Here is a 25,562-nt window from a genome sequence, read left to right on the forward strand (position 1 = left end):
AGTTATATCTAAAGTAGGCATGCAGTGGTCCTGCCTGTGGATCTATTGGTTTAGAATCAGAAGGTGGTAGGCAAGTGTGTTTTGGGGAAAGCAACTGCTTTAAACAGGTTGGATAGGGATGTGACAGAGTTCTCGGCGTAAGCTGTGAAATACAAGTCTCCAGAGTGGTGAGTCTTTGGGCCTAAGGAATAAGCAATGGTATTGGCTTATAAAAAACTCAGAAGTGTAGTACTTCTTCCCAGTTCTTTAAGTTAGACTTTCTTTTTATAGTTCCTTAAGGTTGGCTACCTGCCTATGTAGGCCTGAGATTGTTCTTGATGACTTGGCTGGAGGTTTCAGTGGGAGCCACAGAAAACTTCATGAGCTTTCTGGCTGCGTGGTTAGGGTATTAAGTTAGGAAATTTAGTTAGGAGGATTTTATTTCTTTCTCCCTTTTAATAAGTGAAACAGATTGGTCTCTGAAGACGTCCTTGCATTACTTCATTGAAAATGGTCCATTTCAGGATTGTCTTTCTCTAAGAAGTCTTGGATGGAGGTGGAGAGAGAAGAAGCTATTGGTCAGAGACAGCTGTTAATTGAATCTTTATGTGGCATTGTCTCAAATTTATCTGTGAGACGGCAGAGTACAAATGTCTGATTTTTAAATTACATTGTATTGAAGTTACTTGACTTTTAACGCTGAGAAATACATTGTTTAGGTTAATTTAAGTACAGTCTAGTTGTTAAGTTAGTGGTAAGCCAAGTGCCAGCCATTGCAGGAAAGAATCATTATTAGGGAAATAAATTACTTTCAATAGTGTTTTTTTCTGGTGAGGCATAATTGTTTTAAGAACTATCATGATGACCAGTTAGGATTAGACTAAACAAAAGGGCTTGAATTTTTACGTATTAACGCATTTCACAGTTAAATTAACCAATCCCTCCAAATGTTTAGTTCTTTAAGCCATATTCATAGTCTAATGTTGAAATTAGTCAGTGGAACCCTAATTCAGGAATTAGCCAATTCTTTTCTGTTAATACCAGATTAATGTTTTAAATCCAGTGCTGACCACAGTTTTAAGCAATTGAAGTAATACTATTTTGAAATGTATTTCAGATATACCAGTATATTCAGAGTCGCTTTTACCGGTCTCCAGAGGTGCTACTGGGAATGCCTTATGACCTTGCCATTGACATGTGGTCCCTCGGGTGTATTTTGGTTGAAATGCACACTGGAGAACCTCTGTTCAGTGGTGCCAATGAGGTAAATGGTGCATTGCTTTATGAATTCTGTTTTCATAATTTCCTTTTGTCTTTCATCAATGACAATGTAAAAGTTGTTTTTAGGCAGAGATGAAATTCGAGGTCAGTTTTGAATATACCTATTTTTTCATATTTGTCAGTGGTCATATAATACTAAGTTTAGAATTATGAGATAGGAAATGTAGGATTTTAATTTACTCATGAAGGAGAACAGTTAATTAGAAAGTGTTAAGTATCTTGGCATAAATTTTACAGGTTTTAAGCACAATAACAGAAAGCTTAAAGATGATAAGAAATGAAGGCCATCCTGAAGAGTGATACAAACATCACTCTAAATTTTTAGATTATAATTTGGAGTTGAAGAGGTAATGATCAGTTGGATTGATGGATACTCAGTCTGAATAATTTAGAGTAAACTAGATGATCGAATTGTAGGGCTGTAGAGACTGTGTGCAGTTCTACAGTCCGCAGGTTTTCAGTCTGTGCTCTGGGAGATTTTTGAAGGTCAGAGGCAGTGAGTGGGTGGGCAGGGACAAGTCACACTTCTCTGCAGTAAGATAAATTGGGCTTTCATTTTTCATAAAATATTCACCTCTGTGGGGTTTTGTTTGTTTTCAAAAGAAAAATTGACCATTGCAGATCTTGATCAGTCTATTTATTTATAAATGAGAAGAGAAAGGCGAAAGGCATTAATGACTTGTGCCAGATGATGCAGCTATTAATGTGTGGTGTCAGAAACTTCTCTTCCATCCTTACTTTTTAACTCTTTTTTTTTTTTTTTTTTTTTTTTTTTTTTTTTTTTTTTTTTTTTTTTTTTTTTTTTTTTGTTTGAGACGGAGTCTTGCTCTGTTGTCTAGGCTGAAGTACAGTGGCTCGATCTTGGCTCCTTGCAACCTCCGCTGCCCAGGTTCAGACAATTCTCGTACCTCAGCCTCCTGAGTAGCTGGAATTACAGGCAAGCACCACCATGCCCGGCTAATTTTTGTATTTTTACTAGAGATGGTGTTTCACCTTGTTGGCCAGGCTGGTCTTGAACTCCTGATCTCAAGTGGTCCACCTGCTTCAGCCTCCCAAAGTGCTGAGTTTACAGGCGTGAGCCACTGCTCCCAGGTCCTTTTAATTCATTTCAGCTTCAGCTGGTGAGCTGCTCTTTGATAGTAACTGCCATAGTTTGTTTTTGTTTTAGTATGAATCCTACTATGTAAATTAGTTTCTTTCTTGGGCTTAAATGATATTAAAAAACCTCAATGGTTTCCCATGTTACTCATTGTAAAAGCCGAGGTCCTTTGAGTAGCTCACAAGTTCTTACTCCCTCTGATGCCAATTCTCTCACCAACACCTGGTCTCTCCTTCTCCCCTCACTCTGTGGTCCCTGGCAAATGCCATAGGCCCATACTAGGCCCTTTGCATTTCTTATTTCCTGTGCCTAAAATGCTGTCTTCTGAGATAGCACTTGGTTCCTTCCCTTGCTGATGTTAGTGTTTGCTCTGATGCCACCTTCTCAGCGAAACTATATACCCCGCTTATGGTTGCGTCCCCCTTATCCCCATCCCATAGTTCTTAGTCAGCATCTGACATCATGTATTTGATTATTTATTGATATACCGCCGGCTGTGGTGGCTCACACCTGTAATCCCAGCACGTTGGGAGGCCAAGGCGGGCAGATCACTTGAGGTTAGGAGTTTGAGACCAGCTTGGCCAACAAGCTGAAACCCCATCTCTACTAAAATACAAAAGTTAGCCTAAGGTGGTGTCGTGTGCCTGTAGCCCCAGTTACTTGGGATGCTGAGGCAGGAGAATTGCTTGAACCCAGGACGTGGAGATTGCAGTGAGCCAAGATCGCGCCACTGGACTCCAGCCTGGGAGACAGAGCCAGACTCTGTCTCAAAAAAAAAAAAAAAATTATTTATTGTTGTTCTCTTCCCAGTATAACATAAACAACTTTTTGGCAGGGGTTTTTGTATGTTTTGTTTATTGTATTCTACCACTGAGCATGGTTCCTAGCATGTAATAGGCACACTCAGTATGAGTGAATGAATCTGTACTTTAAAAAAAAAATACTTCTTAGGTCCATGCTCTATTAAGCCTCTGGGATTTTTTGTTTTTAGTGGGTATTTAATATCCTCTGAAAACTGGGCCGGGTGCTGTAACTCAACGCCTATAATCCCAGCACTTTGGGAGGTTGAAGTGGGAGAGGGTTGCTTGACCCAGAGTTTGAGACCAGCATAGGCAACATGACAAAACTCCATCTCCACAAAAAGATTTTTAAGTTAGCCGGGCGTGGTGACTCATGGCAGTAATTCCAGCTCTTTGGGAGGCCGAGGTGGGTGGACCATTTGAGGTCGAGAGTTCAAGACCAGTCTGACCAAGGTGGTGAAACCCTGTCTTGACTAAAAAATCTGCCTGTAGTCCCAGCTATTCGGGAGGCTGAGGCAGGAGAATCACTTGTACCTGGCAGTCAGAGGTTGCAGTGAGCTGAGATTGCACCACTGCACTTCAGCCTGGGCAATAGAGCAAGACTCCATCTTAAAAAAATATATATAGCTGGGTGTGATGGCGCATGCCTGTATTCCTAGCTACTCTGGAGGCTAAGGTAGGAGTATCACTTGAGCCTGGGAGGTTGAGGCTGAAGTAAGCCGTGACTGCACCATTGCCCTCCAGCCTGAGTAACAGAGAACCTATCTCAATAATATGTAAAGAAAAAAGTTTTATAAAATAAAATTCTACAGAAACGGGAGCTTTAAAACTTCCTCTCATCTTTCCTTACTGTTCAATGTTGTATCTGTGGCTACCTGACAAAATGTGTTTGTTAATTAACTGTCTTCCCTTCTGTGGGGTATTTGGCTCAAGGAAGGTAGGGCCTTTCTTGTTTGTTCATTACTGTAAGCTGGATGTCTGGAGGAGTGCCTGACACATAGGCGACGTGCAATTTATTTATGAATGAATGAGTGATGCGTGACTTGATGAGCAGGAGTAGATGTATAGTAGAAATTACAGGTTTTATTGTTTTTATTTTTAATACAGGTAGATCAGATGAATAAAATAGTGGAAGTTCTGGGTATTCCACCTGCTCATATTCTTGACCAAGCACCAAAAGCAAGAAAGTTCTTTGAGAAGTTGCCAGATGGCTCTTGGAACTTAAAGAAGACCAAAGATGGAAAACGGGTAAAATAAGGATATATACGTTTTGAACCTTCATTAAGTTTCTTTACCATACCTGTCTTTTTATAGCTCATTTTGCTTTACTTGAAATCAGTGTGTTTCAGTTAACAATTTTATTGATAACTTAGGTAGATACTTTGTTCGGAAGTTGAATACAGTTTGACCTGAACTATCAGGTATGGACCAGGGTTTGATTAATGGTCAGAGTTCATTTTAAAAACTATGCCTGCATTTTGAGGCAGCTGATCACATCACCATGTTTGGTTTCAGAAGTAGAATTCATAAGTTTGACCTTTTGTTACTTACAGCTTGGGCATGTAGTGATGTCACAGTTAATTACTTCAGCTGTGAACAGAAGTCACAGTTGCAGTAAATGATTTTTTTTTAAAGTTCATTTGGTAAAATATGTGAGAAGATGATTTTTGGCTTAAGTAGTATGGGATTTTTTTTCAAGGATACTAACTATCCATTGATAGAGTCACATTCCTGCTCAGTGACTTAGCAGAAATTTCACATCTCCAAAATCTTTAAAAGTGAGGTTTTTATAACATTAGGTTTGTTTTAGTAACTTTCTTTTAGCTGAGGCCTTTGTTTAAAGATAACTAAACTATGTCAGTTTAATAGAGTAAATGATGCTAATTTTGCCTCTTGATTTTTACTTTTGTTTCATAGATCTGTAAATAATCATGTTTTGTAATTTAGTTTGATCCTAATATTGAATGAATATAACGTATAAATATGTGATTGAATGTGACCTCCCCCCGCACGTACACATATCTAAGTCACCTTGTGATTGTAGTTCTGCATTTAAAAGATTTAAGAGTTTATTTTTGCTTCAGTTGTTTTTCCCTTGCATTTTAGTGGTGCTGCCACCAGGTGTCATTTTCAGTGAACTGAAGATGATGGTTGATTGCCTTAATTCACCTCGACGTAGCTATGGAGTCATAACTTTTAATATTAAATGATTTTCTTTAGAATATTTAAAAACACACATCTAATTGTATCTTTCAAAACTGATTTGTAAGTTATTGCATTCTGCCATATTCCCTAAAGCTATAGGCAGTGCAGTTTCCAGCTGCTAAATTATGCCTACTCCCCATAAGGAAAGGACGGAAAATGCCATTGAGACCTCCTGGGCCCTTGTTTTTCCTTTATCCACATAGCTCATTAATCCTGGCCCATTTTCTGTGTAACCAAAACTTAGCCTGGGAATCCTTACTAGCTCCACCAGCATTCAGAGGAGTTCCTACCAGTTTGAATTAGCATGGAGAGGAAATTAAATCTCTTTTATGCTGTCTCTCTCTGTGATACAGGCTGCTGCTCTCTCCATTTCAGATTTATTTATTTATATTTTGCTTCTACTATTTTATTTCCTCAGTAAAACATCCCATTTCCATTTCCTAAATCTCTGCCTCATAAAACCACAGTGACCTATCATTTCTTTCAAATTGATCTATAGGTATTATTGTTTTTAGTTATTTGGAGTGGGGGCATTTCAGAAATGAGTAGATTCTCTTTTCCCTTTTAAAATTGGAAGTGGGCATCTTAATGTACATTTAATACATGTGAATTGACACTAGATTTTTATGAGATTCTTTTAGTCACACTGAGCTATTGACTTAAGTAACTTAACTTTTAAAAATAGGAAATATTTATTTATTTATTTATTTTTGAGATAGAGTCTTGCTCTGTCGTCCAGGCTGGAGTGCAATGGTGCGGTCTCGGTTCATTGCAACCTCCACCTCCTGGGTTCAAGCGATTCTCCTGTCTCAGCCTCCCGAGTAGTTCGGATTACTGGCGCGCACCACCACGCCCAGCTAATTTTTGTATCTATGTTTTTTTTTAGGAGAGATGGGATTTTACCATGTTGGTCTCAATCTCTTGACCTCATGATCCACACGCCTCCCAAAGTGCTGGGATTACAGGCATGAGCCACTGTGCCTGGTGTATTTTGCTTTTAAGAGAGAAATTCTGTAACAAAATCAGATAATTAATTACAAAGGATACACTGGGAATTTTAACCAGAGATATAAATAGAGGTGCATATACTTTCATTGGCTGTCTTTGTGATTTGTTTAATGATATTATTTTTACTTTTAATTTCTCATTTTATATTTCAAAAGTTCTATATTAGGGTTTTCCAGTAATTAGTTCAATACTTACTATGTGTTATTTTCTTGGTAGAGGTGGAGAATGAAGAAGTAAGACAATAAGTGATGCTATTTTTTGAAGTATAATTTGTATATTGTAAGATGCACATTTTTAGTGTTGAGCTTGTTTTCACCTTTATATACAACATTGTTCCTCCTGTCTAAACCAGTATGAAAGATTTCTATCTCAAATCCTCTTGCGACCCTTTTCTGTTATCCCACTGCTTTCTGATTTCTGTCATAGCAAAGATTAGCTTTGCCTTTTCGTAAACTTTGTATAAATGGAGCCTTATAGTATTTATTGTTTAGTCTTGGTTTTTCTTCATTCAACAAATACATTGTTTTTGGAAATTCATCAGTATTGTTGTATGTCTCAGGAATTGATTTTATTGCTTCAAGATATTTCATTGAATGAACATATCATAATTTATGTTCACTTGTAAGTGGTCATTTGGTTTGTTCCCAATTTGGGACTATTATGAATAAGGCTACTCTGACAGCACAGTCTTAAGAGTAGAATTGCCAGGTTACAGGGTATATGTTTACCTTCACAAAAAAAACCGCCAGTTATCCAAAGTTGTTTTATCATTTTATATTCTCATGATGCACGAGGGTTTCAGCTGCATGACATCCTCACCATTTGATATGGCTTGTCTGTTGGGTTTTAGCCATTCTGTAGTTGATACATCATGGTTTGATTTGCATTTCTTCAGGCAGTGCAGTGATACAGACCACCTTTTCATATGCTTATTAGCCTTTCATATGTCTTCTCTGAGTTGTTGAATGATCTAGTAGTCCTTTGTCATTAATTTTTTGTCACATATATGTCAGTGTATTTTCCTAGACTGTGGCTTGCCTGTTTCTCTCTTAATATGTTATCTTTTGATGAATAGGGAGTTTTAATATTGATGAAGTTGTATTTATCAACTTTTTTTTTTTTTTTTTTTTTTTTTTTTTTTGGGTGCTCTTTCCTATCCTAAAAAATCTTTGCCATCTTCAAGTTTGTAAAGATACTTTTCTTTGTTTTCTTCTAAAAGTTTTTTAAATTTTGTTCTGCGTTTTACAGTTAGGATTCCATGGTCTGTCTTGAATTAATTTTTGAGTATGGAAGAGGGTGAAAGGGTTGAAGTTCATTTTCTTCCCTTTGCTTACCTAGTAGTTCCAACAGTATTTACTGAAAGCAATTGCTTTTTCCTATTGATATATTTTCTGTTCTAGGTCCTTTCTATTCATATATGAATTTTAGAATCAACTTGTAAATTTCTACCAAAAAATAGTGCTAGCATTTTGATTTGGGTTGTAATTGGGGTTTCATTTAGGAAAATGGACATCTTAACAATATTAAGTCTTCCACTCTATAAAGATGGGTTATCTCTCCATTTATTTAGGACTTAAAATCTCTCAGCAGTGTTTTACAGTTTTTAATGCAGAAGTCTCACATATTTTGCTCACTTTATTCCCAAGTTTTTAATTTTTTAGAAGTTAAATGGCATTTAAAATGTATAATTTCCTAATTTTTCATTTCTGGTATATAGAAATACAACTGATTTTTGTATCCTAAGACCTTGTTAAATTTACCTGTTCTAACAGTTGACCTTCGAACAATAAAGATTTGAACTGCCCATGTTCACTTGTGTGCAAATTTTTTTCAACAAATGCAGTCAGCCCTCTGTAATCAAAAATACAGTATTCCCTGGATTTGAAACCTGTATATGAGGGCCAACTTGTCACGTATGTGGATTCTGCAGGGCCTCCTGTGGAGCTTGAGTATATGTGGATTTTAGTATATTTGGGGGAGGGGCAGTGTCCTGGAACCAATCCCTGCGTATACTGAAGGATGACTGTGTTTTTGTTGTTGAAATTTGATAGGGCTTTCTACTTAAGCAATCTTACACTCCGTGAATAAAGACAGTTTTATATTTTCAGTTGTATGCCTTTTTTGCTTTTTTAATACCATGAATGGGTTTTGAATATGGTTCCGGTTTTTCTGCATCTATAGGGATCATCGTATGATTTTTCTCCCAATTTTGTGGTAAAATACATTAATTTTTTGAATGTTAAGCCCCCCAGCCCTATCAAGTCCCTTATATATATATTGCTCAGTTCAATTTGCTGATCTCTTGGTAAGGAATTTTGTTTCTATATCATTGGTGGATATTTGTCTAAAATATTATTAATAATACCGTCATTAGGATTTGATTTTAGGATTATGCTGGACTTGTGAAACTATTAGGAAATATTCTTTCTTGATTTTTCTTAAAAAAAAAAAAAAGGTATATGATTGGTTAGCATTACTTCTTTTGTAATGTTTAGTGGAGTTCAGTGATGAAACCATCAGAACCTAGGGCATTTCTTGTTAGAAGGTTATTTAATTGTAATTTATGTTTTTTGATAAAAATAGGGTTATCTAGATTTTCAAGTTAGTTTTGGTAAGCTGTGTCTTTCCAGAAACTTTTCTTTCTCACCTAAATTGTTGAATTTGTTGGCATAAAATTATCAATAATATTTTACTATATTTTTAATATCTAGGAAATCTATAGTAATAGGCTCTCTTTTATTCCTGATACTGGTCATTTATACTTTGTTTTTTCCCCAACTAGTCTTGCTCAGGGTTGATAAGTTTATTAATCTTTTCAAACAACCAGATTTTGACTTTGTTGATTTCTTTCCTTTTTTTTCCTCTTCTTGTTCTAGTTTCTATTCTGTTTTTTTACGCTTCACTATGTCCATTTACTTGGGTTGAATTTTCTCCTTTTCTAGCTTCTTTTAAAGGTGGAAACTTAGATCATTGATTTTTAAGCCTCTTTGCTACTATAGAATTTAGTGGTATAAATTTTCCTCTAAGCACTGCTTTAGCTGCATCCTGCGGCTAGCTAGCTAGCTAGGCATTTTTTTTTAGAGACAGAGTCAGTCTCATTCTGTCACCAGGCTGGAGTGCAGTGGTGTGATCTCCGCTCACTGCAACCTCCATCTCCTGGGTTCAAGTGATTCTCCTGCCTCAGCCTCCCGAGTAGCTGGGACTGCAGGTGCGCACCACCATGTCCAGCTAATTTTTGTATTTTTAGTAGAGACAGGGTTTCACCATGTTGGCCAGGATGGTCTTGATTGCTTGACCTTTTGATCCACCTGCCTCGGCCTCCCAAAGTGCTGGTACTACAGGCTTGAGCCACCGCGCTGGAGCACTTTTTGTATGTTTTAACAGTCATTCTGAAATGTTTTTAACTTGTGATTTCTTCTTTAACCTGTCATTATTTAGAATTTTGTTACATAATTTCAAAATATTTGAGGATTTTCTAGGTATCTTACTGATTTCTAGTTTAGTAGCAGTTTGGTCACAGAATGTGATTTCAGTCCTTTAAAATTGAGACTTGTTTTATGGCTTAGCATCTGATGTGTCTTGGTGAATGTTTTATGTGCACTTGATAAGAATTGTATTTTGTGTTTGGTGTAGTGGTCTCCAACTATAAATTGTTTGATATTTTCTTTATATCTTTTGTATCTTTGTGTGTGTGTCTGTATATTCTGTCAGTAACTGAGAGAGGAGTCTTCATTGATTTGTCTTAGACTCCCTTTATAACATTGCTTTTTGTTTTTTGAAGCTTCGTTAATAAGTGTGTGCATGTTTAGTGTTGTCATGACTTCTTAATAAATTGACCCTTTTATCATCGTGAGATGTCCCTCTTTATCTCCAGTAATGTTTATCTTTAAGCCTGCTTTGTGTGATATTACTGTAGTGTTACTAGTGTTCTTGATATTTTCATGGTGTGTGTGTGTGTGTATGTGTGTGTGTAGATACAAAAGATACACACATACATTGGAAGAAAAATATCCAACATATGTACACACACACACACACACACACACACACACACACTCTCTCTCACACTCTCACACACGCACTCGCTCTCCTCTCTCTCTCTCATTCACTCACTTTTTAAACCCGTGCATACCTTTATATGTAAATAATTTTTTTTGAAACAGTCTCGTTCTGTCACGCAGGCTGGAGTCCAGTGGCACAATCTCAGCTCCCTATAATTTCTGCCTCCGGTTCAAGTGGTTCTCTTGCCTCAGCCTCCTGACTAGCTGGGATTACAGGCACATGCCACCACACCCAACTAACTTTTGTATTTTTAGTAGGAACGGGGTTTCACCGTATTGGTTAGGCTGGTCTTGAACTCCTAACCTTGTCATCCGTTTGCCTTAGCCTCCCAAAGTGCTGGGATTACAGGAGTGAACCACTACACCCAGCCAGAATGATTTTTATGTTGTGTGCAACATATGGTCAGGTCGTTTCTTAATCTATTCTGTTAGTATTTAGCCTATTATTCAGAGTTTTGGGTTTTATACTATTGTCTTATTTGTATTCTGTCTTTCCTGTTCTTTGTTTCCTATTTCTTCTTTCCTGTCTTTTTGGAGGGAGGTTTATTGAATACATTTTGGCATTTTATTTCATCTCCTGTACTGATTTTTTTGCTTACTTCTCTGTGTCATGTTTGTGTTCCTTTTATAATATACACCTTTAACGTAGTTTACCTTCAAATAATAATATATTGCTTGTTAAACAGCGTGATAACCATGTGATTCTATATAACCCCCTTCTATTTCTTGTGCATTTGTCGTCATATTACTTTTGCATGTTATAACCTCACAGATTAATGGCTGTTTAAATAAAAAATAGATGTTGAAAGAAATTTTAAAGCACATATAAAATAGGGATAATAGAACTTTTATATTTATGCTTATATTTGCCCTTTTCTGGTGTTCTTTCTTTTTGCAGTTTCTGGCTTCCATTTCTTCAGCCTTAAGACCTTATTTAACTTTTATTTTATAATAAATAAGTTATCCTGATGAATTCTCTCAGTAGGTGTTGAGCTGAAAATATTTGTTTACCTTTATTTTTTGGAAGATATTTCCAGTGAATATGGAATTACAGATTAACTTTTTTCTTTCAGCAAAAAAAAAAGATGTTATGACATTGCTTAAAGATGTATTGACTTTTTTTTCTGGATTACACTGTTTCTGAAGAGAAGTCTGGTTATTTTTAGCATTGTTTCCCTGCATATACTGTTTTTTCCCTTGCCCTCTGGCTGATTTTAATATTTTCTCTTTGATCTCCAGCAGTTTGACTATTTACCTGTGTATGATTTTCTTTGTATGTATTCTCCTGGGAGTTCACTGAGTTTCTTGGATCTGTGGGTTGATTTCTTTCATCGGTTTTTGAAAGTCCTCAGGCATAGTCTTTCCAAATATTTGTTCTGCTTTCATCTTTCTTCTAGTTCTCTAGTGATGTGTATGTTATAGTGTTCAATATTATCCCAGAGGTCTCTGTCTGGTTTATTCATTCTGTTTTCTGTTTGTATTTTTAATTGGATAATTTCTTTTTCTATGCTGTGTACTGGCTCTTGACATAGGATTATTGTTTCTTGTTCTGGATAAAAACTCAGCTATCTTTGCATCCTCATGATATTTTAATGGTTGACTGATTTTGTTGTTGTTATTGTTGTTGTTGTTGTTGCTTCGTGCTGAGTGCAGTCTGCTGTTGAATCCATTAAATGGATTCTTGGGATGTTACCGTTGTTTTTGAGACAGGATCTCACTCTGTCGCCCAGGCTCAACTATAATGGTGTGATCATAGCTCATTGTAGCCTTGACTTCCTGGGCTCAAGCAGTTCTTCCACCTCAGCCTCCCAAGTAGCTGGGACTACAAGAGTGTGCCACTACGATACCTAGCTATTAAAAGTTTTTGTAGAGACGGGATCTGGCTATGTTGCCTAGGCTGGTCTTGAACTCCTGAGCTCAAGCAGTCCTCCCACCTTAACCTGAGTGTATAGACATGAGCCCACCCTATATTTTTTAGTTCTAGCATTTCTATTTTTTTTTTAACATGGTTTTTCTCTTTTGAAATTCTACATATGTTGTCCGTCCACCTTTTGAACTAAATTGTTTAATTATCATAATTTGTAAAAAGTATCATAATTATTTTAAAATGCTAGTCTGCTGCTTTCAACATCTGCACCATTTATGTGTGTGTATTTTCTACTGGCTTTTTGTTTTCCTTTTTATGTGATTTTGGACATCATTTTGTAAAAAATGTAATTTTTAAATGTGTGCTAAACTTCCTGTGCTTAAGAACAGTTAAAGATGGAAGTGGATCATATTTTCCCCCAGAAAGAGGCCTGTTACTCTGTCAGGCCCCTCCTGTCGGGCTGAGTTGATCTCTTTCGTAGCTTCACTGACTCTGGGCTTTGCTTGTTTTACTTAGATTCTGTTCACTGCTGTCTTCATATGTTTTGAGCTGGAATGAGGACATTGCCTTCAGCAGTGTTTGTATCTTCAGAACCAGGGAAAATCTAAAGGTCTCTATACATTACTGCCCAGCCAGCAGCCCCAGTCCTAACTGTCTGTGCCTGGGAGATCACCTTCCCCCTGCTGCATTCCCCCATCCTTCTGTCTGTCCACACGTGGCCGTCAGAAGTTGGTTCAGACTTGGGCTGGAGTCTTCTCGCTCATCTGTGGCATGCCTGCTCCTTCTCCCACTGTAGGTCTCTTCCTGGAGAGGCTTTTCATTTTGTAGAATTCCAGGGATTCTTGTTCCAACTCTGGATCCTGGGACAGCTCTCTGATTGGTCTTTAAAAGACAGTGATTTTATGACTTACCTAGCTTGTTTTTGCTTCTAAGAGAAAACAGCCATCTCACGTATTTTTGCATTTTAACTAGAAGCCAAAGTCTGGTGGTGCTATTCTTAATAAATTCAATATTTATAGAGGTTTTAAGGATTATACCATTATATATCAAAAAATGAGTTTTCGGGAAATCTCAGCACATGTTGTTATTACATAGAGTTTTCTGAAGGGAAGCATACATAATTTTCTTTTTATCTAGTATAAGTAGGTAGAGTTAGACCAGTGCCTTTTTGTGTAGAACATCCTTGGTGTGATTGCCATAGCTTTCTTTCTTGGACCACTGTTGCTAAAGGAAGTGTAGCAAGTGCTGAGGATACACAGTTAGGCAGGAAAGAGGCTTCCAGCCAGGGCTGGGCAGGGGCATGCTTGCTCTCTATAAAGGACGAGAGAAAATGCTTTCTTCCTTATAGGTCTCTGTTGCATATTTTTTGTTTTTGTTTGCTTACTTGCTTGCTTGTTTTTACAACCTTTGAAAACAGAAAAACCATTTGTAGCTAGAACTGTGCAAAACCAGGCTCTGTATCAGGCCATAGTTTACTGACCCCTGGGCTAGATGATCTTTATCTTACCATTTTTGGTCTCAGAATTACATTGAAGTGTAACTAACTGTGCATTTGGTATAGTAATGTGTGAAAAGGCAGAGGATTTAACTATGATGGTTCCTTGTTAATAAAGGCCTCAACATATAATATATTTAAACATATTTGAAGTTAGATTTTGTAAGTGTTTATATATTCCACCAAATTTAGAGAAAGCCTTTTATCTTCTCTCTTACAGGAGTACAAACCACCAGGATCCCGTAAACTTCATAATATTCTTGGAGTAGAAACAGGAGGACCTGGTGGGCGGCGTGCTGGGGAGTCAGGTCATACGGTCGCTGACTACTTGAAGTTCAAAGACCTCATTTTAAGGATGCTTGATTATGACCCCAAAACACGAATTCAACCTTATTATGCCCTGCAGCACAGTTTCTTCAAGAAAACAGCTGATGAAGGTACAAATACAAGTAATAGTGTGTCTACAAGTCCCGCCATGGAGCAGTCCCAGTCTTCGGGCACCACCTCCAGCACATCGTCAAGCTCAGGTCTGTGAGACTGCGGTTTGATTAGGCTTGGGATGTGTTTTCTTTATAAAGTGGGATTATTTAAAAGTGTTTATTAAATTTTTTAATAGGGTAGGGAACAGTTACTTTACTTAAATCTGTTCTTTTATAGTTAATAGTAAATTCCTCTCCCCCAAAGCTCCAGTATCAGTTAAGCATGTAATAAATTCTGGTTGGCAGTTGGAAATCTATTTATTTTTTTTATTTTTTATTTATTTATTTTTTCCCATCCCCGTACCCCACAACGGTGCTGATGCCGGCGTCCTTCCCTGAGGTGCCCCGGCCTCCAAGACGGCCTCCCTTGGTGGAATTTGATACCGAAAGGAAATCTATTTATTAACCAGCATTTTAAATTACTTCTTAAATGGATTTTTTGTCCACATTGCTTTAGTTTTCCCCTACCTTAACCAGACTTCATTGTATTTTAGTTCAGTGGTGGATGAGAGAGAACCTGGTTTTTTAGTCAGAGAATATGAAGACTTCATGATACACTTTCAAGTTAATATTGGAGATTTTGTGTGTGTTTTGAATACTTTCAGTTTTAACGGTATAGCTTTGGAGTATACATTTGGACAAAATGAATTTTAAACTCACAGTTGTATTATTTTGTGTTGTGATGTTTCAGGTGGCTCATCGGGGACAAGCAACAGTGGGAGAGCCCGGTCAGATCCGACGCACCAGCATCGGCACAGCGGCGGGCACTTCACAGCTGCTGTGCAGGCCATGGACTGTGAGACACACAGTCCCCAGGTGAGCTCGCACATGGTTCATTTGCTTGTGTCACCTGCCGTGCTCAGGTGGAGCAGCACTGGATGCCAGGTGCCTTTAGAATGACCGCTTCATTTACCCTAAAGGTTCATGACGTTCTCATGTCTAAGGAAATGTCAGTATTTATCATAGAGAAGCACATTGTCCTGTAGTTCTCTTTCTCTTTGTCTAGAAGTGGCTAACACTCACTGGGGGCATAGCAGTTGTTGTTTCAAAACAGTTTTTTCCTTTATCTCATTTACCAAAGCAGCATTTTGAGCCTCATGCTTTTTCGATTCCCATTTTACAGTGGAAGCTGAGACTTCGTGGGTTGAGTAAATTTTCTTGGGTCATGATCTTCATGACTCGACTCTGCTTCCTCCCATGATTTTTTTTAGCACTTGTAGTCCTGGATTCTGAATCCGTTTCTGGTTTGATATTAGCCTCTCTTTCTTGTTTTTTGTTTTTTTATTTTTTTGTTTTTTTTGTTTTTAAACCTGTTGAAGAGGATCCAGTTAAGTACTTTTTCAAAATTTGAGTGAAGCACACGGTGATGGCAAAAATATTTACATAACCTAATAAAGTTGTAAGTTGGTTCATGCTGAGTTTTGCTGGATGGTGAGAGGCCAGTGTGGTATTTTGTGGATGAGTAAAACTGTGGTTAATTAAGAGCACTCTGTTCTTGTGACTCGGGCAGCTGAATGGTGCTGGAGAAGGTCCCACATGTAGCTATTTGTCAGCACTATTCATATTCACCAACCTCTGCTGGGCAGTTCTCAAGTTGTCCCTTCGTCTCCCATTCTAATAATTGTTTCAAACTTTTCTACTCTTAGAAACTTTGCCCCCCCCTTCTCTGTTGTCACCCACTCTTTGCTTTGTAAGGAAGAGTCTTCAGACATGAATTCCTTTTACTTTGTAGCATTGAATACATGATCCTGCCTACATGGCACTGTCCACTTCTCCTCTACTCCTTTTTTTGTTAGAAGCAATGTGTTTGTTTTTGCCTAAGGCCAAGCGCACTCAGTGCCCTGATCGCCTCTCTCCTGCTTTCATGGGGCCTTTGCCCTTTGGTCTTCCTCGGTTCCTGTGTCTTCAGCCTTTCCTCTTTTGGCTCTTTCTGTTAATCGGCATTTCCTCATTCTCAGGCCGTTTCCATCTTAAGCAGCACCTTTGTGTGTCCCCTGTCTTTCTTTCCCTACACTTCTGCTACCTGTGGTGTCTTTGTCTCTACTCTGAAGACCTCCTTGCCCATTCTACTTACTTCCTGCCTTCCAGCGCCCCTGCCAGGGTCAGTGGTGGCCTTTATTCATGAGCCCACTGGACACCCTAATGCTGTCTTTCTGCATTCTACAACTTCATTTGGCAATGTTGACTTTTCCCTACTCTTTGAAACGCTCACTGCTGGTTTCCTTGGCAGGATGTTCCCCTGTCTCTGGGTTTTTTCTTCTACTCACCTCTGAAACCTGGTTGTTCCTCAAGGTGTGACCTGTGTTCCTGTCCTGCTCCCTTTAATGTTTCCTGGGTGATTTCAGCCACACCTGCCAGGGCCTGCAGTCACCATCTTTATGCCAATTGTTCCTCAGTCTCAACTTCTGACTTAGACTTCACTTCTGAACCCTAGGGCCCTTCTCATTGTTTACTATAAATGTCACCTTGAAAGTCTCAACAATGTGCAGTGGTAAAATTGCACATAAGCTGATGTCATTTTCACTTCCTTCTCAACTCTTCTACTTTTACCATTCTTTGTAAAAATGGCCCTAAATTTACCCATTTGCTCAGGTCATAAATCTGGGGCACTCCTCTCTCCCTCTTTCCCCACACTGAATCAGACAGTAAATTATCTGGATTCACCACATCTTAATACGTTTTTATTTGCTGCCTTTCACTTTACCTCATTGTTATGACTTGTCTTACTAGAAAGAGTCCTCTAACCAGTCTTCGAGTGTCTGATTCCATCCACCTGCCAGCACCATTCTTTTCCCTGCAGCCAAGTGAGCTTTCACTAAAACAGTCTGTTGTTGCTATTTCCCCCTCCCCACCTTTTTTTTTTTTCCCTTGAGATGGAGTCTTGCCCCGACATGCAGGTTGGAGTGCAATGGCGCAGTTTTGGCTCACTGTAACCTCCACCTCCTGGGTTTAAGTGATTCTCCTGCCTCAGCCTCCTGAGTAGCTGGGTTTACAGGCATGCATCACTATGCCCGGCTAATTTTTACATTTTTAGTAGAGATGGGGTTTTGCCATGTTGGTCAGGCTGGTCTTGAACTCTTGACCTCAGGTGATCCACCCACCTTGGCCTCCTGAAGTGCTGGGATTATAGGTATGAGCCACTGTGCCCAGCCTGTTTTCCCTACTTTAAACCAGTTTTGACTTGCCCTTATAGCTAAAATGAGACGTAGACTTCTTACCATGGCATCGGTGCTTTCTAGGATCTGGTTCCCACCCAGGCCATTCTTTCTCCTCTTTACTCTAGTCACACTGATTTATTTTTTGGTTTTTGTAATACGCCACATTCTCTGTCACTTTTCTCACATTTCCTGTGCTCTCAGCCTGGAACACCCTTTTCTTTCTTCTTTTGCTTTGGTAACTATTTATCCTTCAGGTCTTAGGTATCACGATTCCCAGGGCCTTTCCCTGAATCTTTAGACTATCTGTCTGTCCTTTCTTCCAAATCTGTTCCATACCACAAACACATACAGGAGTGCCAAGAGTAGCATAAGATACCATGTTCCTTCCACCTGGATTTCACAGAGGTCAAGATTTTGCTTCAAATCCTTTTTAATTAGTTTTTGAGTGGTTGATATAGTCACATTGTTTTAAAAATAAGCAAATAAAAAAGAGAATTCAGTGAAAGGTTTTCCTTTCATGCCTTCTAGCCCCTCAATTTCTAAACCATTGTTATTAGTTTATTAGTTTTTTGTATATATTTTTAGATATTTTATGCATATATAAGCAAATAGAAACACATATTCTTCATCCACCCTTTAGTCACAAATAGTACCATACCAGGCATACTGTTTCCAAACATCTTGGTTTTTCTAGTCTTGCCATAAATTTTGGAGCATTCTCTGTATCAGTACATAGAGAGTTTTTCATTCTTTTATTTTTTTGCACAGTGTTCCGTTTAGATATTCCATAAGTCTCTTCACCATTAACCTGTTGTTTGTTTGTTTGTTTGTTTTTAGAGCTAGAGTCTTGCTCTGTCACCAAGGCTGGAGTGCAGTGATGTGATTACGTCTCACTGCAGCTTTGGGCACCTGGGCTCAAGCAATCCCCGACCCCACCAGCCTCCTCAGTAATTAGGCCTTCAATGTGTCCCATCACACCCTGCCATGAGATCTTGCTATGTTTTCCAGGCTGGTCTTGAACTCCTGGCTGAACTGATTCTCCTTCCTTGGCCTCCCAAAGTGCTGGGATTACAGGCATGAGCCACCTTGGCCACCAGTCCCCTATTAATGGACGTGTAGTTCATTTCCAATCTTTTTTTCTGTTACAAATGGTAGTTTAATAAATAACCCTGTACAGTAGTGTCCCTTCTTATCTGTGGTTTCAGTTATTCAGTCAATCATGGTCCAAAAATACTAAGTGGAAAATTTCAGAAACAATTTGTAAGTTTTAAATTCTGTTATGAGTGGCATGATGAAATCTCATGCTGTCCCATCCTGGACATGACTCATCCCCACTATCTGCACGATATATAAGTTACTTTGCTTCATAGCCATCTAGGTTATCAGATGAAAAATCATAGTATATAGAGAGTTTGGTCATCTGCAGTTTTAGGCATCCAGTGGGGATCTTGGACTGTATCTCCTGTGAATAAGGAGGCACTGCTGTACATGGCTCATTCACACATACACATTTTATCTGTGATATAAATTACTGAAAGCAGAATGGCTGTTCCAAGGGGTAATGAGATTTGTAATTTTGATAACTATTGTAACATTGCCCCCCACTTGATTTTCTAATCCAGTAACTTGAATAACTTCATAGTTTAAAAACCATTAGTACTTTCTTTTCTGAGAAGTCACTGCCAACTTTTCTACTGATTGTTCTCAGTGGTATCTCTTAAAAGTCTGGTTCTCAGACCACCTTCGTTGAATAAACGCTTAACAATTTGTGCCAGCCACTGGTAATAGAGACTGAGCCTTTTGCCTTCCTAGAGCTTATAGTTACACAGGTAAATAAAATGGACATGAATAGAAATGACAAGTAGCATTAGCTCTTAAAAAGAAGATAAGGATAATTTGGTAGAGAATGACTATTTGTTGAATAGGATGTATGAATTAGAGTAGGCCAAACTCTGATAATAGACTCCCAAAATATGGTAGCTTAAAAAGTACCAAGTTTCTTTCATTTTTTTGTGGAACAGTCCAGAATAGGTGTTCAGGTTAGTGACTGGGCTATCTTCCAGGTCCTGGTCTCCTACCATCTTGTGGTTCCACCGTGCCCTAGGGCCTAGTTATCTACTATGTCCAGCAGGCAGAAGGACTTGGAAGGTATTATTTTGTGTGCCAGGCTAGCAGTGACATATAAGCTTTCATTCACATTCCATTGACAGCTTAGTTAAATGGCCATCGCTAAGTACAAGGGATGCAGGGAAGTGTTGTGTAGCCATGTGCTCAGAAACAAGAAGAGTCTTGTACACATCCAGTAGCTTCTGCCACAGTGGTTGAGGCAGCATCAGCCAGAGTGGTCAGGGAAGGCTCTGGAACTGAAGTCATGAAAAAGAGACATGTAAGCAGTAAGAAAATCCAAGAAATAGGAACATTTCTAGGCAGAAGGGAGCCGCGTGTTACTAGCACACTGAGGCATTTGAGAGATTTTGACCCAGGGGAGGAATGCCCTCTTTGGTTGGAACCCAGGTAGCCATGGGTAGGATGGCTGGAGAAGGAGGTTGGAGAAGTGGGCATCAGCCAGATGATGCAGACCATTGTGTGCATTTGGTATTGTTTTGTTTTTCTAAGTGTAGTGAGGAGTCATTAAAGGATTTTAAATAGGGAAGTGATTGGATTTGTGTTATGAAAAGATTGTTCTTGCTACCCTTTGGAGAAGGGCAAGGATGAAAGCAGGGAGTTCATTTAGCAGACTGTTGTGTTAGCCTAGGCAAGAGATGATGGTGGGGACAAAAAGAAGAGGCCAAATTTCGAATCTGTTTCCCAGGTAGATTCATTATTTCTTGCTCATGGGTTGGACAGAGGCATTTTTGAGCAGCTGGGTAGACAGTAGTCTTACTGAAAGAAGAAAGATGGAGAGAGGAAGGACATGAGGGGGAAAGTAAAGGCTTCCTTTTGGACCTCCCCAGAATACTTACTATCTGGCTCTTTTCAGTAAATGTTTGCTGACCCCTGGCATAAACAGTGCTCCCGAGGAAAGACAGTGGGTAGTGAAATAGATGAACCTATTTAAGGATATAACTTTCTGAAAATAGCTGCTTTCATGATGAAACTTTTTTGCCCTTGAATATATTTGGAATTTTGTGTTATGAAACTGTCTTAACACATTAAAAGTTTCGAAAACCCTTTCTCCTTGATTAATGTGAGCTAGTTTGCTGGTGTCATCGCTTTTGATGGAAGATTAAAGCTTGGAAACAGTCTCCTGAAAAATCCTTTAAAAAATTTGTTCTTTCAGGTGCGTCAGCAATTTCCTGCTCCTCTTGGTTGGTCAGGCACTGAAGCTCCTACACAGGTCACTGTTGAAACTCATCCTGTTCAAGAAACCACCTTCCATGTAGCCCCTCAACAGAATGCATTGCATCATCACCATGGAAACAGTTCCCATCACCATCACCACCACCACCACCATCACCACCACCATGGACAACAAGCCTTGGGTAACCGGACCAGGCCAAGGGTCTACAATTCTCCAACGAATAGCTCCTCTACCCAAGATTCTATGGAGGTTGGCCACAGTCACCACTCCATGACATCCCTGTCTTCCTCAACGACTTCTTCCTCGACATCTTCCTCCTCTACTGGTAATCAAGGCAATCAGGCCTACCAGAATCGCCCAGTGGCTGCTAATACCTTGGACTTTGGACAGAATGGAGCTATGGACGTTAATTTGACCGTCTACTCCAATCCCCGCCAAGAGACTGGCATAGCTGGACATCCAACATACCAGTTTTCTGCTAATACAGGTCCTGCACATTACATGACTGAAGGACATCTGACAATGAGGCAAGGGGCCGATAGAGAAGAGTCCCCCATGACAGGAGTTTGTGTGCAACAGAGTCCTGTAGCTAGCTCGTGACTACATTGAAACTTGAGTTTGTTTCTTGTGTGTTTTTATAGAAGTGGTGTTTTTTTCCAAAAACAAAGTGCAAAGCTGCTTGAATCAGAAGGAGATTAACACACTGAACCGCTACAAGAGGGCAAAGCTGACTTTTTTTTTTTTTTTTTAACTTGAAAAGATTGCAAAGGGACATTGAAATGTTTAAAAGAGCCATGTCCAAACCCATCTTCATGGATAGCTCAGAGGTATCCTCTTTTTGCTCCCCCATTTTAACTTGCCACATCTAGTCCTAATTTTTTTTTTTTTTTTTTTTGGTCTTTCTATTCATCAAAAGTTAATGTTCAGATGTTGGTCTTGGTCATTTGCCAACTAATTTTAAAATAAAAGGCACTGCACATAATTTGCATAAAGGGCCCCATGAGGGTGGTTTTTTTTTTTTTTTTCCCCCCCTTTCTGTTTTTCCCCCTTTTTGGTTCTGTTTTGTTTTGGGTGGGAAATTTGGGTTTTTAAGTCCTCTAAACACACTTGGGCATGGAAATGCAGTACTGTAAGGAAGAGGGACCTCCAGCTTCCACAAACACCATCTTCAGCTATGTGTATTGAAGTTTGTCAGGCACAGTAAGCATGCTGAGTGGCGGGGATCAGAACTCTCCTATCTGAACCTACTGAGGAGCAAAGCAGCAATTACATGGGATCCTGTGGCTCTCCTGTTGTAGAGGCCACAGGAAGATAGGATGGAACATGACTGGTCTCCTAACCAAGGTGCACTGAGAAGCAATCAACGGGTCAGTCATGGCCAGTCCTGGGGAGGTCTGAGTGGTGGTCTTTGGGATAACCTTTGGCCTTATGGATTTGGACTCAAAATAAGAAGAGCCTACCATTTCAGATGCAATCACTTTTGGACATGCTTTTGCAGACAGTCCTTAATGCTGAAAACACAGAGAATGGGTAATTCAAGAGGCCTTTCTTTTAAAATAGACTTTTGTGACCCACTAATTGTAAGGTATTGCAAGGTCACTTTGCGTGTGTCATAAAGTTGACTTTCTTATTGGTTGAAGGTCACAGAAGTAGTGGTTTGCTTTGATGGAAATAGCTACAGCTGTGTCCCTTCCTGCTTTTTACTTTTTCTTTTGCTTTTTCTCGGCACGTGGTATCTCCACCATTTCTTCTGCACAAAGATGTCTTCTGTTCATCCTGAACATTTTTAAAAAATGCAGAATTTTATGTGACTGCTTTTTTGCCTCACAATTATGCTGTGAATTTTACAAAAATTTATTTTCTTTTTTGATAATTTATTGTACCAAAGCTGTTTTTATAGCACATAGATGTCTGTAACCAATAATGTAGCAGTTCTGCACTTTGACACAAGGTGTAACTAGACCATTTTTAAATGTCAGTTGAAAATTATGGCTGTACTATTGCTTAAACAAAACTGGAACTGTTGTTGAATCCATAGCCAATACATTTACAGCAATCTGTATACTGAACATAATAGATTGACATCTAATTCAAGATTACAACATCTGTTACATTCTAAATGTGTTCAGGTTTCTGAAGGTAAAGGGACACTGGATCCAGAAGCTATGGAACCAGCAGTTGATTCTTGTATTCCTGATTAACCTACTTGTAAACTTGAAAGCAAGACCTTGATTGCACCAACAGGTCCAGAGTATGAGCTCAAGTAAAGCAGAACTCTCATGCGTGACCTGAGCAGACAGGCTGGTATTTAACAGGTGCCTCGTGTTGAGATAATGCTGCCTTAATGTAACACAGTCTGGCAGTTGCTAAATTTGTGTTCCCATTTTAAATTGACCAATTTTGGGGTGTTATACTTTTGAGCGGTTGAATTGGGAGAATGAAGATAAGTAATTTATCTGTCCAGGATCAAAAGAAGCCTAGAAAAGAAGCAGTAATCTACCTCTGCCGATAACCCTGTTTAAGACGACTCAGTAGAACACCGCGTTTCTTTTTATTGGTCAATTCCATGTGGCTGACTAGGTCATTTTTTTTTTTTTTTCTGAACAAAAACAGGTTTTTATATGTAAACAGTGACAAAAGAAAGGCTAAACACTATGTAAATGTGAATGGACACTTGGAAATATTAGTTTTTATAAACCACAAACATTTTTTGTTAATCAGGAAATCCATATTTATTTTGTAATTAAATGTCAAGCCTGTGGATGATTTTTTTGAACTTGATAGTTCATAAAGGTTTACAGTGAATAAAAGGATATCATCTTGAGTATAGCAATATCAAAAGGAATTCAGTAGTTACTGCTGTTTAGGAATATAAGGTTAAGATATCATATGGGTCAGATATCATTTTTTTTTTCTGTGCTGGTTGCCACATCTTAGCAAGCACCAAAAAACTAAAGCAGTTTTTAAAACCAATATTTACATAAAGAAAATCATAAAATCCAATGCTTCTGCATACTGTGTTATGTTACAGTCCAGTTTTGTGTGCTTTACTACACAGTTTGGTTACAGGACTTCTGTGCATTGTAAACATAAACAGCATGGAAAAGGTTAAATACCTGTGTTCAGATTGTAAGATCTAGTCCGGACTTGCTGTGTATATTGTAACGTTAAATGAAAAAAGAACCCCCTTTGTATTATAGTCATGCGGTCTTATGTATGATAAACAGTTGAATAATTTGTCCTCAGACTCTTTACTATGCTTTTTTAAAACTAATTTAAGAAAAATGTAAACATAGTAAAAATATTCCTATGCAATTCACCTGGTCCAGGTCTGGTAGGTATACTATCAAAGTTGAGTTAAATGTGTAAAAAGGAAACTATGTGAGATACATCAACGTAGGCATCAGCAATCTCTGAAAGTAAAAATTGGAGGTTTAACAGATCATTTTGATTTTTCACATTGATTTTTTTATATGAATGCTTAGTAACAATTTTTCTGTGGTTCAAAATGCTATTATTTTAGTTGGTAGCATTTAGAGTGGATAGGAGGGTCTGGTGGTTTTCTTTAATAAGCTTTGACGTGCTTGGATGAAGGAGGGAATATGAATACTCTTCCTCCTTCCCCAAATCCTCATACAGGGGCATATCAGGGACTCTCTTGTACACATTCTAGAATTCTTGCCATAGTGATTCAGTTTCTAACCTAAGGTCTTCTCTTCTTGCAAATTAACCTGCATCAGTATAAAGGTGGCTTTCAAAAGGTAAGATACTTATTTAAAAAGTTCTGTGAGTCTATAAAATTCAGGTTGGTTTTGTATAGTTGAAGTTCACCACATGTAAGAAAGGAAACCTGCTTTTTCTTAGGGTGTGAGAATTTTACTTAGGTAAAGGGCACATTTTATGATATTGGGCTGAAAAAAGAACAATATATAGAACTACATGTAAGAAAAATCATGAAGGATGCAGTAATTCTTTTAGGCCCACAAGTGGCCATTGAGCTTGCCCTGTAGTGTTTCCCAGCTTTTGTGGTGTTGAACTTACTGTTCCATTCTTCCAATAGGGAGGTACAGAATCAAAATACACAAAAAGGTGAGATAGCAGGCACTCGGTTCAAGCCTAGTTTCTCAGTTTCCTTTTGGCCTGCCTTTATTTTGGTTGCCCTCAGAATGTAAGTTCATATGCGATCCAGTGCATTCAGGTGGTATGCTTGTGGACAGAATGCAAGTTTGACTAATTTTATGTTCATTTTTATGGTGGTAGACAGTATGTAATAGACCAGATGGTTCATTCCAAATACATGACTTGGTCTTAGTGCCACATAGGAAGGAAGATCGAAAATGGAGACAAAAGCTGTGCATGACTGCGGTATACCAAGACTGTATTCAGATTTCTTAAAATCTGCTAGGGATGTCTGTTAACCAGACGTTGGAAAACCTTTCGTGTCGGAGAATAGAGGAGAAGCTCTGGTTTTCATAACCCTGGCTCCTTATGTAGGCCTGTTTCCTCGGATGAAAACATGTATCAGCGAGTAATTTGTAGTACGAAGAACAAGAGAAGAAACCCTAAGAAAATAGCTTATTTGTTATCTTCCCTTTTAATGACTAACCTTACTCCAAACGAATCCTCTGAGAACCTGCTGGGCTTTCACCCTGGACCAGGAATTTTTGACGTATGCCTGAGTTTAAAGCACTGGATCCTTGTTTGGTGGAAGGCGTGTTCAGTGAGGTAAGTGGTTCATCGGTTTGTGTGTATCCTTCCTTTCGGCATTTTGCATAGCCAAGCTGCGAGATTGCAGCTGCTCTCGGAAATGATAGAGCACCAGGGTGTTC

General features: G+C 38.7%; 1 protein-coding gene across 5 annotated transcripts in view; it reads left to right on the forward strand.

Moving 5' to 3' along the window:
• The window catches only part of DYRK1A (dual specificity tyrosine phosphorylation regulated kinase 1A), a 139,264-nt gene extending 115,286 nt beyond the window's left edge, over nt 1-23,978 (forward strand). For 3 of the 5 annotated variants that reach the window (XM_017526240.2, XM_017526245.2, XM_017526241.2), the window contains 5 exons: nt 1,097-1,243; nt 4,267-4,407; nt 14,016-14,322; nt 14,966-15,090; nt 20,713-21,496. In XM_017526240.2, the coding sequence (XP_017381729.1) occupies nt 1,097-1,243; nt 4,267-4,407; nt 14,016-14,322; nt 14,966-15,090; nt 20,713-21,333 (1,341 nt within the window). In that variant the 3' untranslated portion in view covers nt 21,334-21,496. Of the gene's footprint in view, nt 1-1,096; nt 1,244-4,266; nt 4,408-14,015; nt 14,323-14,965; nt 15,091-20,712 lie in introns of all 5 variants that reach the window. The other 2 variants (XM_017526246.2, XM_017526242.2) reach the window with 2 other exon arrangements.
• The last annotated feature ends 1,584 nt before the right edge of the window (nt 23,979-25,562 follow it).

The sequence above is a fragment of the Cebus imitator genome, unplaced genomic scaffold, assembly GCF_001604975.1.
Source record: "Cebus imitator isolate Cc_AM_T3 unplaced genomic scaffold, Cebus_imitator-1.0 Scaffold41, whole genome shotgun sequence".
NCBI classification, from domain to species: Eukaryota; Metazoa; Chordata; class Mammalia; order Primates; family Cebidae; genus Cebus; species Cebus imitator.